General features: G+C 47.5%; 1 protein-coding gene across 3 annotated transcripts in view; it reads left to right on the top strand.

Annotated features, from left to right (window-relative positions):
- The window catches only part of ALDH1A2 (aldehyde dehydrogenase 1 family member A2), a 91,376-nt gene extending 81,580 nt beyond the window's left edge, over positions 1-9,796 (top strand). For all 3 annotated transcript variants that reach the window (XM_046649985.1, XM_046649992.1, XM_046650002.1), the window contains 3 exons: positions 356-513; positions 837-911; positions 7,957-9,796. In XM_046649985.1, the coding sequence (XP_046505941.1) occupies positions 356-513; positions 837-911; positions 7,957-8,029 (306 nt within the window). In that variant the 3' untranslated portion in view covers positions 8,030-9,796. The remainder of the gene's footprint in view (positions 1-355; positions 514-836; positions 912-7,956) is intronic.
- Positions 9,797-14,519: the final 4,723 nt, after the last annotated feature.

The raw sequence follows: 14,519 nt of genomic DNA, 5'->3' as shown, positions 1-14,519 counted from the left end.
AAAAGATAACATCCAATCATCATGTTTATGTGAGAGAAAGACCAGTTGCAGATAAGCCAGCCATCTAGAGCGGTAGTTCTCGGTTCCGGAGCCATGCCTGCGGCTCATGGAGAACCAACACACAGTGGAATCAAGGGAGGCCAGGGAGGGTGGGGATGTGGTGGTGTTAAATAAACTCTAGGGGTAGACTCTTATGTAATCTTATTCTGGGAAAATGTGGGATATTTTACAGTTTTGTGTTACTAAACTTAAATGGCGTTTAAATAACGAAGGCAGAGTAACTTTGCTTTGAAATGTAGAAAGCAGGTGAAGGCATGGCAGAGCAGTCATGTTGGGTCAACCTATTTCATTGCAGATCTTTGGCCCCGTTCAGGAAATTCTGAGGTTTAAGACTATGGATGAAGTTATTGAAAGAGCCAATAACTCAGACTTTGGACTCGTAGCAGCTGTCTTTACTAATGACATCAACAAGGCCCTCACGGTGTCTTCTGCAATGCAGGCTGGGACGGTTTGGTAAGATCAGAGTCAGTCTCGTTGTTCTGGCCATAACACCTTCTGCTGGTGGTGGAGGGGTCTTGTAATTCCCCGGAGCCTGGGTGAAATAAATGCACGTCTTTTGAAAATTGGGGGAAGACCGAAGGCAACCAGACTTCACCAGAGAAGGGATGCCCTCCTCACTGGCTAGATCAGGAAATCAAAGTAAATCTTAAGCTGTAAATTTTTCATCTGGAAAAAAGGAACTAAAAAATAAAACTTTTAAAAGAAATATCACGTCAGTGGGATTATTTCTGTGCAAGCAGAATTCATACTAACAGTACTATGTTTTGTTTTTTTAGGATCAATTGTTACAATGCCTTAAACGCCCAGAGCCCCTTTGGGGGATTCAAGATGTCTGGAAATGGGAGAGAAATGTAAGTGTTCAAAGCTGCTGGTGCCTGCAGAGAAGTAGGGATTGTGAATATCAGCGTAGAGGAAAATAGTTTAATTCTCTTACTGTCATCCATTCATTAAACAAACATTCTGTTGAACACATACTATTGTAAGCTGAGCACCGTACTACATGTTACAGAAATGAATAAAACACAGCTCCCTTAACTTAAGTGGGAATGGAGAAGAATTAATGTGCCAGTAATTCCATATAATAAAGGCTATTATAGAAGCACGTCAAACATCGTGTAAGTACAGAGGAAACTCAATTAATTTTGCCTAATGGGGTCAGAGAAGACGTCACAGAGGAAATAACATTTCATTTTTTAGGAGCAGGCATTCCAGGCAGAGGGAACAGCAAGAACAAAGACACGAAGGCATGACAAATGCGGAATCATCAGGGAACAAAACCGAGTTTGGTGTGTTTACAACAAAGGTCACCAACTGCCAATCCAGGGACAAATCTGCAGAAATGTTTTGTTTTGCCCCACAGCATTTAAAAATCTTTACCTGCTGTTCAAAAATGAGGAGGCTTTACATAAATTCTGGATTTCTTCCTTATTTTCATTCCCCCATAGCAAAATTGCCACAGCTGTGAGCACTGCAGTTCGCCATATTTCCCACCACTCCTGTTGCTTCTGGGGGCTGAATATTGGTTGTCAGTCATTTTATACACATGGAATTCACTCACTCACGTCACCTGCTCGTAGGTTCTTTGAAGCTGGGAATACAGGGTTAGGGCACAGGATGAATGGGGGGACCTGCTGAAGATACAGTAGAAAGGTTGGCTTACACCCAATCTCAGAGGGTTTTAAAGGACGTTCTATGGGAGCTGAGTAGATAGCAAAATTTTTAAGGCCAAGATTCTCGGCATATAGAAGATGTTTTGACAGCGATTACAGAAAGAAGACCCCTGAGAAGGATTTTGCAATAACAGTAATAGATATCATTAATTAAATGCCTGCCCTGTGTCTGACTTTATGCTAACTTCTTTCCTAACATTGATTTGGTTGATTTTCACAATGATTCTATGGGGTAGATATGCGTGTCTTTGTATTACAGATGGTTCAGATGAGGAACTAAGGCTTCGAGTGGTTAAGTAGCTGGCCCAAGTCATACAGCCAATAAGTGGCAGATCTGAGATTTGAAGCTAGGTCTCAGTGGCTCCAAATGCAGTTAGTTCCCACAATATCCAGCCAAGGAATCCCGGGCGCCAGGCCCAAGGACTCTTCAGGCACAGGATCAGAGCTAGGCTGAGTCCTCCTGCGATGCTGAGGACCTGAAAAGTGGACCTGTAACAGAGAAAACTCGACTCAAGAGGGATTTTACTTGCAGTTGTCATATATAAATGGATTTTTTCAGTGGCATTCTGAGGATGAATGGTAGCCAGGGTCTTCTGAGGTGACATAACCCCCCTTCGAAAAAAATTTTTTTCCTTCATTTTGAAAGGAGCTAGATTCATGTTTTCTGAATCCTGTGACTCACAAGAGGGAACATCTCTGCCCATTACCTCTGCCATTACTGAATGTTTCCTTTTTTGAGCAAATGCTTAGTTCACAATCAATCCACTACCAAGTATTGAGCATATGCTATATGGTAAGCCTGATGCTTGGTCTGTGGGGGAAGATGCAGCTCATTGAGGGGCTTAAAATTTTGTGGATAAATGAAATACACAACATTGAAAGAATCAGAAGAATTCCAGAAAAGACTATGAAGTGATAGAGGAGTTCAGGGATGGGAGAGATCATTGGGAGCTGGAGAAGTCTGGAAAACCTTTAGATATGATCTAATAGAGGGGTTTGAATTGGTCTTTAAAGGAGAGGAAGCTTTGGGTAGATGGAGAGAGGGGAATATTTTTTGCAGGCAAAGCAAGGTAGCAGCGGGGAAAGAGGGAGTAAAGGCATTGTGGGAGAAATAAGTATGGTGTTTGGGGGAAAGTGCAGTGAGCCCATAAGACTAGCTCCGAGGATATTCATGCTTCAGATACTTTAGCTGGTAATTTCTAGCCCCAGCCATTAAACCATAAAGCCAGGTATAGCTTTGAGGCTAAAAGCAGAGCTTCTAGAATCACACTGCTCAGATAGATATCCTGCCTACCACTTAATACCTGTACAACTTTGGACAAATTGCTTAATCTCAGTAAGTCTCAGTTTCCTCATCTACAAAATGGGGATAATTATAGTACCTACCCCCAGAGGGTTGCTGTGAGGATTAAGTGTTAGGATTAAGTACTACGCCAAACATCCAGCAGAGGGTCTGGCAAACTTTCAGAAAATCTTAGCTGCTAGCATCATATTGATGAAGTAGGTGAGTGTCATAGAGGTGATCCTCTCTTTTCTTAACAAACATATTACTTTGGAAGTGTGGCAGAATTTTTCCTCATTTCCAGCTAGTATCACCAGCTTACGTCCTGTCTCTGGCACTGCCAGGGAGAAACTGCTTTTGCTTGCACCCTTGCTTCTGGCTTTCCGTCCCTCTCGCTTGCTTTACAGCCAGAGCCCATAACCAATCTGGACCCTGTTTGCCCAGTTGTTAGCATTCCTTCAGCTTTTGTAACGTCTTCACGTCCTCCAGGTATCTCTTCTTAACTTGCATGGGGCCTTAACTCTCTGCTTCCACTTTTCAAGATGCCTTCAACTTATTTCATTTCTTGCCCCTGTGTTTGTGCTCTCCCAGTCTCTGAACTGTCGGGGCAGTCACTGGTTCTGGGAATGCTGCTCGCCTTGACTGTTGTTACAGATCATTAACAGGGTGAATCATGGGCATAAAATATACTTGTAATGAATAATCGCTGGTCAATGGCTCCTAATCCCAGGCTGGGCCTGGACCCTCATCAGAGGCAGGCGTCCTGCCAGCACTCAGGCTTGTGACATTGTCCAGATCCAGTCTTTTCCTATCGGAAGCGTTCCCCCTTTCTAGAAATATGGTCCAGGAGACAGTTTGCTGGGTCAGAACCACACAGAACAGTGACCAAGAGACTGAAGAACAGCCTCTCTCAACTCGTCTCATAGGCTCTGTAGTGATGGCCTTCCTGGTACGGTTAACAAATAATTAGGAAACAGTGCTCTCTGATGAGACTCACTTCATCTTGTCTAAATTGTATGGTTCCTTGTCCTTACTTGCCTCCCAAACGTGTTATCTTCCTTAAATGACCTAGAGTGGTAGGAAACGCTTCAAATAAAAGCACCTCTCCTGTCCTGGTCCCCACTCTTCCTTCTCATTTAACACAGTCCCAGAAACTCCACATAACCCTCCATCCGGGCCGAATCGTTCTTCGCATGGCCTGCAACTCCATGCAGCTTTGGTCCCTGACATCTCTGCCCACCTCTAAGAGGAACAGAGATGGGAAGTAGGACTTTCTGGAATGAGACTACAGGGAGTGCTGGCGGAGCCCCTCAGCTCGCCCCCACAGAGAGCTGTGGAGAGGGCTGCCCTCTGCAGGTCACCTGAGGGGCCGGCCTCTGACTCCTAGGTTTGAGACTGGCCGGAGTCTGTCAGTGCTGCCTGTCCAGCTGATTCTGTCTGTTTCCCTCTCCTGTGCTTTTCCTTACTTCCTCATTTAAGCTCCCCTGAGACAAGGAGTCGTAGAGCTCAAGCTATAAAATATGTGTCACAAACCGAGGGGATGACAAGAAAGCCGTGAACCGCAGCATTTTAAAAACTAAAGACACAGGCTTTGAAGATGAGAAGCATTGTTAGGATACTCTAAATAAGGGCTTCCCAAGTTTGCGTCTGTGTGCACACGTGCATGTGTGTGCAGAAAGTCACCTGCCATCTGGGGGAAGGGGCTTGCTAAGCAAGCCTGTCTAGGGACCCACCCTCAGAGATTCTGATTTAGTAGATCTGGGCCAGGGCCCAGGATCTGCATTTTTAACAAGCTTCTGGAATGATTCTGATGCAGGTGGTCTGGAGACCCTGCTCTGAGAAATGCTGCTGTAAGCCAAAGAAATGGGCAGGGAAATATACACCGTAAACCAAAATCCCTGTTTGTTTTATGTGTGAGTCTGACTGATTTCCTAAAACAGCTGGCTGAGAGACACGGAAATCTAAGATCTCACCTCACCTGTAGGCATGCCAAGTTTACTTCAAATTAGGGAATACAACCGCGTCTGCCTGAGGAGCAGGAGTGCAGGCTTCTGCATGTGCCGCTGCCCTGATCCATTGTCAGGCTCTGCGGGTGACTGTGTGGAGAGGTCGGGACGTGTCGATAACACCACGTCTGCGTTCCGTGCAGTAGTGGAGCTCCTCCGTAACTGCGGAACTGTGTGTGCACAGAACTGAACTGGAGTAAGTAGAATTTAAGGCGATTTGAGAGACAGACTCTGGAATGAGATGGTGAAATAACCCAAGACGCTGAACTTCCGGGCTTTCGGAGACCTTACAGCCGCAAAGGGTGGGCAGGTAACCAGCTGTGTCACAATCTCCTGGGTCCCCCTCAGACTTACTAACGCAGAATCTTTGGAGGAGGAGGGTCAGGAATCTATGGTTGAAGCAAGCTCATGACTAATACTTATATTTGCTGACATTCAGGATACTGCCTGAGAGATGACTGGTCACCAAGAGCATGAGGGTGACTCGGCCGGAGTCACACAGCCAGTTAATGGCAGAGCCGAGTTGGCACTCCTGTCTGCTGAGCCCCAGCTCCAATGTACTTTTTATGGCAGATTTGAGTCCGGAGCAGGCTGTGTATGGACCATGGTGGCAAGTGGCTGCCTGGGACCCAGGAGAGGAGCACCTCCAGTCCAGCAGGATTTTCCATTGCCTCACACACCCAAAGAGTACTAGGATCCGACAGTCACATTCGAAAGCAGCCATCTCGTGAGACTTCTGACTGTGGACTTCCTTCCATTTCTCACAACCCAGTTATAGATTTGAGCGGGAGGAAAGTGGTTCGGGGTCTGCCCCAAGTGCGTGCACAAGCCAGGAAACCAGAAGGGAGTAACTTCACTTCAAACAGGAGCCAGATGATGTCCGTGATGAAGAGACATTTTCTGAATTGCCTAAGGGCAGGAAAAAGTTCAGAAAGAGCCAGAGCTGAGCTGGTAATAAAGAGACTGGGAGCCTGGATGGGGCTAATGAGGGGACCATTTACTGAGGGGGGCATTTCCAAGTTTCTTCTTCTCATTCCTGTGAGCAAGATGGCCAGTGCCGATGAGAGAACAGCACGCTTGCCCCAGGTGCTCCTTGGCTGCCCGCTGATGTCCCTGGGCCGTGTCAACTCACGTGCCCTTGGTGCTCAGAGGAGCTGCTGGCGAAGTGATTGGAACCTTGTGTAGGGCCATGGGGATTCCTAGAAGGAAGCAGAAGGAGTCATTTACAGCAGATCTCCACTATAAAGCCCAGTTACAGTAACTTTGTGCTTTTTATATGTGACTGTTTTTAAAGACAGCCTTTCCTAATCCTTTCTTATTTGAATGTATCTCCAAGTGTTCTTTTGTTCTTTTCTGACAGAGATGGCAGATCTGTTAACTGGGTAGAACTGGGGAAGGGGTTGGCAAGAAGTGCGCCGGCCCTCCGTTCCTCCCTTCCTCCCACAGTGATCAAGTGCCTTCCTCGAGCCTGATGCCGTAGGCCACACTCTAGGTTTGGTAGAGGGCAGCCAGCCAGATCAGTAAGATACAGATTCGTGGGGGGGACAGATCCTCAAGCAGCCCCTCGCTGTGTGACAGCACTGTGATGGAGGCGGGTGCCAAGCGCTCTCAGAGCACAGAGGAAGGGTGGAGAGCTCCTGCTGAGAGTGCCAGGAAAAGCTTCACAGAGGAGTGACTTTAAAAAGATTAGAAGGGAAAAATCTCAAGTATGTTAAAGAAAAGAATTAGGAGAACATGCTTGATTTTGCAGTGAAATAGAGAAAAGAAACCAAAGGCAATTAAAATGAGGTAAAAATGAGCTGGGACTGGAGAAGTGAAGAAAGGAACGTGGTAGCAACGAGGCTTTGCCACACCCCAGCATCCTTAATACGGTGGTTGGAAAACGCCTCGCAGAGTGTCTGAGGGCTGGGCAGGGCTGTGCCTCCGGTGGCCACCTAGACAGACAAGTGACCCAGCTCCCACCGCCGCCCTCTCAGGCCCAGCCACCTGCAAGCTCCTCAGAGGCTGGGACCGATTACTTAGTTTCTCCTTCACCCAACCCTGCGTGGTGCTGCCCCATACTAATAACTCAGTAGATGCTTGTTTATCAAGTGAATGGTGTTCCTTGGTCCGTGACCAACATCCCAGAGGGCTCTGTGAGCCAGGAGGGGAAGTGAGGAAAGAAGAGTCTTGGGGGACAGCTCCCTACCACTTCCCAGTTCTTTTATAGTCAGTTATTTTGATTTCCTGACTGTTTCCCCTGGCTCTGGGGGCATCTGTGGACAGTGCTTATTCAGGATTATATGTTTAAGGCATTGCAGGTGATTTGTGTTCCTCTGTGGTAGGCCTTTGGGTATTCATTTCCATTTATTAACTCTAAGGACCAATGAGAAGGAATTTAGAATACCACCCGAGAGGCCCCTAGCCTGGCAATTTTGTAGTTTTCTCCCAGTTACCCATGGACTAGATCTCTAGGAGAGCAGACACATCCTGGGGGTCCCGTGACAGGCATGTGGGGTCTGAAGAGCAAGGCACACATAGTCCTGAAGAGCCAGTGCTGCCTTGGGGAGAAACTGGCCCAGGCGTTCAGAGACCTGGGGCCTGGTCCTGCTGCTGCCCCCAGGGCCCACCAGGGGCCCAACCTGGTCTCTGTAACTGCTGGCGCAAGCTAACCCCCAGGTCTGTTTCTCTGAGTAGGTGAGAATCATTGCCTTTCTAGGCTATACTGTGAAGATGAATCATCATTTACCTTTAAGAAACAGTGATTGCTCATGAAATGACAGCTTTCCCAGCTCCTCAGAGGATGGCTGGGCTGTCCATCCATTAGGAATTTTTACAAGAAAATCCCCGGGTCTGCTGTCAGTAGGTGGTCAACTGCACCTTCCCAGGACTCTTATCATCGCTCAGCTTGGGCTGCTTGAGCCTCTGGTATCTGATTCTACCCATCTCTTTTTTCCAGGGGAGAATTTGGTTTGCGAGAGTACTCCGAAGTGAAGACTGTGACAGTAAAGATCCCCCAGAAGAACTCTTAAGATGACCAAGAAGGAAGGTGAAGGCCAGCCTGCACGCTCTCCCTCTCTGCTTTCCCTGTGGGGCCCAGCTCTCAGGAATTCAAAGCTGATACTCGGTCCTTATTTAAAGATTTAAATGATAATATGTAGGCCAGGCCAGTCACTGCATAACTAGAGCAAACCAGTTGGCACTCTGTGAGGGATCACCTAATGATACCAAATATGGGGAGAGCGGGATGAAGGTAAGAGATAGTTGGGCACATCCACTGTCTCCTTCCGCAGTGAGGGGCAGAAGGAGGGAGCTGTATTCGCTGATGCCTTTTGTCACAAAACTTTCCTCCTGAGGGAAGGTGGCCTTTCCGTTGTCTTCATTTCCCCCTTCCGGCTCTCCTTGCTGACCCCTCTCCCGCTCCTCCAAGGAGATCTCAGTTGAGCTCATTTGGGGCAGATGTTTGGGCCGGGAACAATTTTCCAAGGTTTTGCAGCCAAATTACTATTTCATGTTATCCATTTCTTCAAAGCAAAACATGAAATGGTTTTAGTTAGAGCCAGACCAGACTGAAAATGCCAGGAGCTGGTACCCTGCAGATGGACTAGGAAGTGAGAACTTGGGATAGTCCTGACCCAATCTGGTTGCCTTACATCCGTAAATAACATGAGTGAAAGATCAGGAAGATGAGATCTGGAGACCATCATGTGTAGTTCACAGCTTCTGAGCTTGTTGCATGGTTTTGGGGTGGGAGGTTGTGCGCGTGCAGGCACATGTGTGCCCAGAAACACATTTAATTCCTTCTGGGTTATTCTGGAATAAGGCAGGGGGTGCATTGTTTTTCATAGATTGATAAAATCTTTTCCAAAGCTAATCTTTAAAATCAACCAAAAAACGATCTGAGTAGGCTCAAGAATTTGGAAAAAGGTAATGTTGGGTGCCTTGCAGAAATAATTCCGTTTTCAGCACCGGCTGACACTTCTTACTGAGTGAACAGACTCTGCAGCTGGAATCTGTAGCTTCCCCTGCTCCGGCCCCCACTGCACCAACTCCTGCTGTGCCCCGTGCTGTGGTGCGCCTTGGGCCCGTCATGCCCTAAATCCCTGGGCAGTAACCTGGGAACCCTGGCCGAGCCTGGAGGTTGCCTTTTCCATTCGCAGAGTTCCGGTGTGCCACGATTGCCGTGCTCCACCAGAGCTGCTCCATCATGCCTGTGGCTCAGCCACTCACCATTCTTGCCTCTCGGCTTCCAAGCTGGAGGTGTGCGGCAGCCGGTCTTTTTCCTCCCAGCCACACACTCCTCTTCTGCTTTCCGGTGAATCCACCAGTTCGATGTGGGCAGTGTCGGCTTCCTTTCCTTCTTTCCTCTTTCCGGCCGCCAAATCCAGTCCAGTCTCTGACCTAGATGAAGATCATTTATTTAAAAGTACCAAACATAATCTAGAGGTCATGGAATATGGGCAACATACGCAGCCTTCTCTATTTAACAGCCTTCTGCTTTCTGGCCATACCGGTCTTCTATTATAACCCCTGTCTAGTCAGGAGGCTTTAAAGAAATCTCTACTTGCTGTTATTGACAAACGACAGTGCATTCAGTGGCCCGATGCCTTGAGAGATGCCACGTTTCTGAGTTCTTCCATGTGAATGTCATGCTCTCCTCCTATAGCGTGTGTCCAAGTGAAAATATCCATTAACCAGCTAGTTACCTTTACACTGCAATATAGAATGTGAAAATGAAGATTTATTTCTTTTAATTTACTTAAAAAGAAACCTCTGTGCTAGCAATAAAGCATTTATATTGTGTACTCCTTGGGATTATTTGGCTGTGTTTGTAAGTCTTTGTGTCATCCTAGGTACATTTGGGACCTCCTCTCAGCTGCTGGGTTTTTCAGCTGTGTTGCTCTCTGGTTACTGACCAGAAGTCTGGGAGGGTATTTTTACAGAGTGCAGGAAGGTAAACAAGACCCTTATTTTCTGGCACTCTTTAAAACCCATGTATGCGTACAGTTTTGTGTGGCAAACAATATAGCTATGTATGAAATATATGAAGTGAAAATTTTCATTGAAAGTAGCCTCCACAAAAGCTGAAACGTTAAAGGAGTTTTTAAGGCCTTGTTCTCACAAACATGAACTACGCAACGAGAGCTCACACTGCTGATGGCATTTAGCAGCAGCTTTATTTTTATTTACCAAAGTGAAATGAAGTCAAAAGCTGACAACCTGATGCAGTATTTTTGCAGCTGGAGCAAGGCAGCTGTAATGGTGACTGTACTACCAGCTAGAGCTTGTTTGCTCTCTCTTGGTTCTCAGGGTTGATCTTTTGGGGAGTGGTTTCTACCCTTTAGACCTGCACCTCCCCTGCTTCCAACCCTTGGAATCTCCACCCAAGTCCCGGTCAAGTGAGACAAAAACAAAAACGGATGACCTAGCCCCAGAGGAAATCAGACGTGGGGAGTGGCGTGTTGCTCTGGACTCAGAGTCATTGCTCTGACTGCTGATTTCTTGTCCCTCAGGGGAACAGATTGAGCATGGGAGAGTGCAGTCCCCAGGGCACTGCGTTGAACTGTGAAATATAAGATGTGGGCTCCCTGCAAATCTACCTCATGTTCATTACTTTGAGCCAAGAGGAAGAACACGACACCATGAGAACGAGATAGGCATGGAGTAATTATTTAAAAGTTCTCTGGAAGACGCCACTGTAGAGCTTATAAATAGCAGGAATTCGAAATAAGATAGGCGTAATTTGATGGTTCTTCAAAGCATAAAGTTCCTCAAACCTTATCTCTTTGTGATCTCAACATAAAGACAAATGATGGCGTTACAAATATCATTACAGAAACTAACACAGAGATGCTCATCGATCATTTGTCATCAGTACTGCATATTTATGGGTTTTTTTCTTACTGTTAACCCCTGAGATCTCCATTGTACCCTTTCCTCTAAAACAATCTCAGTGCATTCATATTGATGATCTCATTCTTTTTCCTGATATTTTAGACAAGAATATTGTGATGTAGGGACTAAAGGACAGAAACAGTGACTTTACTGGACTGTGTAGTAGAATAGGAAGGCATCCAAGAGAAGAGGACAATCAAAGAGGGGAGTTAGTAGAAGCAGGTTTTGAACTGGGCTTGAGGAAGGAATGTAATTTGAATAGACATGCGAGCAAGAAGAAGGCATTCCTGGTAAAAGAGTAACCTGCCGGGGCACAGAGGTGCGGCCAAGGCAAGCTTATGTGATGGTAAGGAGATAGACTGGCAAGTGCAGGCCCCATGTGCTGGCCAGATTGCAGAGGGTCTTGGGGGTGAGCCAGTGTTCCATGTTACTGTCATAGGATATAGGGAGTCTCTAGTAGGTTTTGAGCTGGAGAGTGATGAGGCAATGGTTAGAGCATACTGAATCTGGAGCAGAGTGGATGGGAGGAGAAACAGACTGATTATGAGATGAGGCTGGTGTGATACTGGCTTGGGTCATGGGGATGGAGAGGAAGGAAACAAATCAGTGGTGAAGTGAGCAGAAGTTGAATGAATGTGAAAGAATGAAAAGTAAATGAGTAGGATTTCCAGCCTGGTTGAGTAAGGAAATGGCAGTGCCACTGCCACAGAAGTTGCAACATGGAACAAGGTTTTGGGGAAAGATCTTGACTTCAGGCTTTGGACATGTAAATTTTGGAGTGATGACAAGATATCCAGACAGAAATCTCCAGCAGGCAATTGGAGAGGGGATCGGAACCAGGCTCAGGTGACTGGACCATGGGATGAACATAAAAGGGAGGGCTCTATGTACAGAAAATGCAAGAATAAAACAACACCAGGGCCACGGAGAAGGAGCCGAGCAGAAGGAACGGAGGCTGTAGTCGGAGACATAGGAGGAAATCAGGCCGGAGGTAGATACTCACAGAAGCCCAGGGAAGAGACTTCAAGGAGGCAGGCAGCAGGAAGGTTGAGAGGACAAGGATGGTTTGAGGAGCCCCTGCCTTAGGGGATTTTGAATTTCTCTTTTCACTTATGAAGTTAAGACTGGGGGTGTCTCTTAGCTGAGGGAGATGATAAGCAGCCACTGCGGCGCATGCACTGTATGCCCAGAGCAGGGAGGACTTTCACAGAGCTGCACGGTGCTCAGCAACAGCCTTCACAATCCTCATGCCTCTCCTGAGCCGCCCTGCAGGCTCGTCACCAGTCAGCCAGTGTTTACGTGGCACCTGCTCTGCGCTGCTCCAGTCCCCTGCCCGCCTCAGAGGCCCATGGAAAGAGAGGACAAGCGCTCACAATGGAGACATGCCACGTTAAGTTGGAAGAAACTAGAGCTGGATGAGCTGGCGGAGGGCGGGAGGAGGAAACTCGCCTTGGGATAAGTGATAAAGAGCCAGCAGAATTTGGAAAGGTGTGAAGAGGAGGGATAGCGAGACTGTGGGAAAAAGTCTCCACACAGAGGTTGTTGGTGCCACGTTGGCCGCATTCTTGGCAGAGAGAGGGGTTCTGCTGCAGCCAGAACGGAAATGCTCGTCGCCAGGTATATGTATTTATATAGTCATTTATTTCTGTAGTTTTTTTCTTTGACTGACATCCCAGAAATATTTAAAGTCAATCACAAGAATGCTTAAAATGTAACAGGAATAGTAAAAATGACAAAATCACATGAATTAAAAGTGGGAGTTTCAAAAAAAGAAAACAAAGATGGGAAATTAATGCAGCCACAATGAGGCTGGAAAATACACATTCCGCAAAGTCCTGTCACTCTTCTTAGGGGTCGCTGTTGTCTGATGAGAGAAGAGCTGACCCTGCAGACTGGTGATCCTAAGAAGCTAAGCTCCCTTCCTCGCTCCCCTCTCCTTCCCTCCCTCCACAGATGTCCAGCCGCCGGCACAGGTGCTGGGATACAGAGGGAGGCAGGCCTGGCTCCCACCCCTGTGAGGCTCACAGTCTAATATGGTAACTCACAGCCAAGGGTCAGTGGCCTTCTTTGCCCTCTCACTGTAGCTCCTTGCCAGGCCCATACTTGCACTTTATGGAAGGATAATATAGAACCTTTCCCATGTCCTCTTGGTTGGTAATCCAGAGTGACAACTTGCCCACAGAAATAGCTAACAAAGTGGCAGAGTGAAGCTGTTACACCAGAGGGCCAGAAAAGTGATCAGAAGTCCTCACTTGGAGTCCTTTAGCAGCCATTTACAAGTTGTGTAAGTTTTACAAGTTGTGTGAGTAAGTGACTGGGTAAGTCACTTAACTTCTGTGTGGCCCCGCTTCCTCCTCTGTGGGATCCCGATGATCGTTCCTGCCCTGCCCACCTCACAGAGTGGGGTGAGGATTGAACCTCATGGATGCCGTATTTCTTCAGTTGGTCTGAGACATCGTGCTGCACCCACACGACTCTGAACAACTACAAAAAGCAAAAACAAAAGGACCCTCTGTTGCTTTGCTGATCAGTCTGCAGGACACGAGAACACGTCCTTGCTCACCCAGCTCTGAGGCCATCCTGTAGACCCTCACTCTAGGGTGGGTTTCCTGTGAGTTTCCGGGGAGGCCTCCTGGCCTGGTGGGGGACCGCGTCTGAATTCCTCAAGCCAGCTAGGAGCGAGGGAGATGAATGCAGCTGCGACTGTGCCCCAAGTTTTGGTGTGTATTCAGCACAGTGTTCAGACCCTCTGTAGGGTGATTACAAGACACGCAGGCTCTGGCTGGGCTGTCTGTGCCACCCCGAGTGTCCCACACGACTGCTCCTCAGCAGACACCGGCCGGGAGCGAGAGCATGGGAAAGTCCAGTCTGCAACGGCGTGAAGCCCTCTCCTAAGCAAGCACATTGTCGAATTCTCACTTGGTTATTGGCTAGATTAAAAGGAAGCTCAGCTGGCCATTTAGCCTTTGATGTGAAACTACTTGGATAATGTTTCCGTGAGCCATTTATCTCTGTAGCAAGGAGGAACCTGAAACCAGCATGGCCTGGGCCGCAGTCCTGCTGGGGCATGAGCGCCTCTTAACAGTTTCAAGGTCCTTTGGCCTTGCTTTTTTGGTTTGTTCCTCAAGAGCAGGTCCTTGTCCTGCTTCTCCTTCTCATGAAGTAGATGTTATTCATCAAGTGGGCTTGAGTTGCCTGATTTCTTTTACAGCATGGTTCCCCCAGTCTGTTTTCAAAGATGTACAGCTTGTTTCCTATTTTATATTCTGAGTGGGAAAAAAAGTACACCAACCCAAGCACTCCTGAGCTGCACAGAACAGCGACCCCTCCAGTCCCTACCCCAACTGAAGCCAAACTCGGGAACTCCAGGACCCTGGGAAGACCTCTCTTTTTCCAATTCCAGGCAGATACGTCCACTTTACGGCAGGAGAATGTAGGACCTTTCCCAGTTCCTCTGGGCTGGTAATGCAGAGTGAGAGCTCGAGACTCCCACGGGGGGAGCCGAGTGGCGCTGAAGAGCCCGTAGTGCTTCAGGAGCCTGCCAGAGCTTGGCGCTCCCAAAGGAAGGGTCTGTTTCTTAAACTTCTGAGATCCCGGTCTCCATTTCCCAAGTTAGGTTCATTCATA

Source organism: Equus quagga, chromosome 2 (assembly GCF_021613505.1).
Source record: "Equus quagga isolate Etosha38 chromosome 2, UCLA_HA_Equagga_1.0, whole genome shotgun sequence".
In the NCBI taxonomy this organism is placed as follows: Eukaryota; Metazoa; Chordata; class Mammalia; order Perissodactyla; family Equidae; genus Equus; species Equus quagga.
The sequence above is the reverse complement of the archived record's forward strand: the minus strand, read 5'-3'. Positions and strand labels throughout refer to the sequence as shown.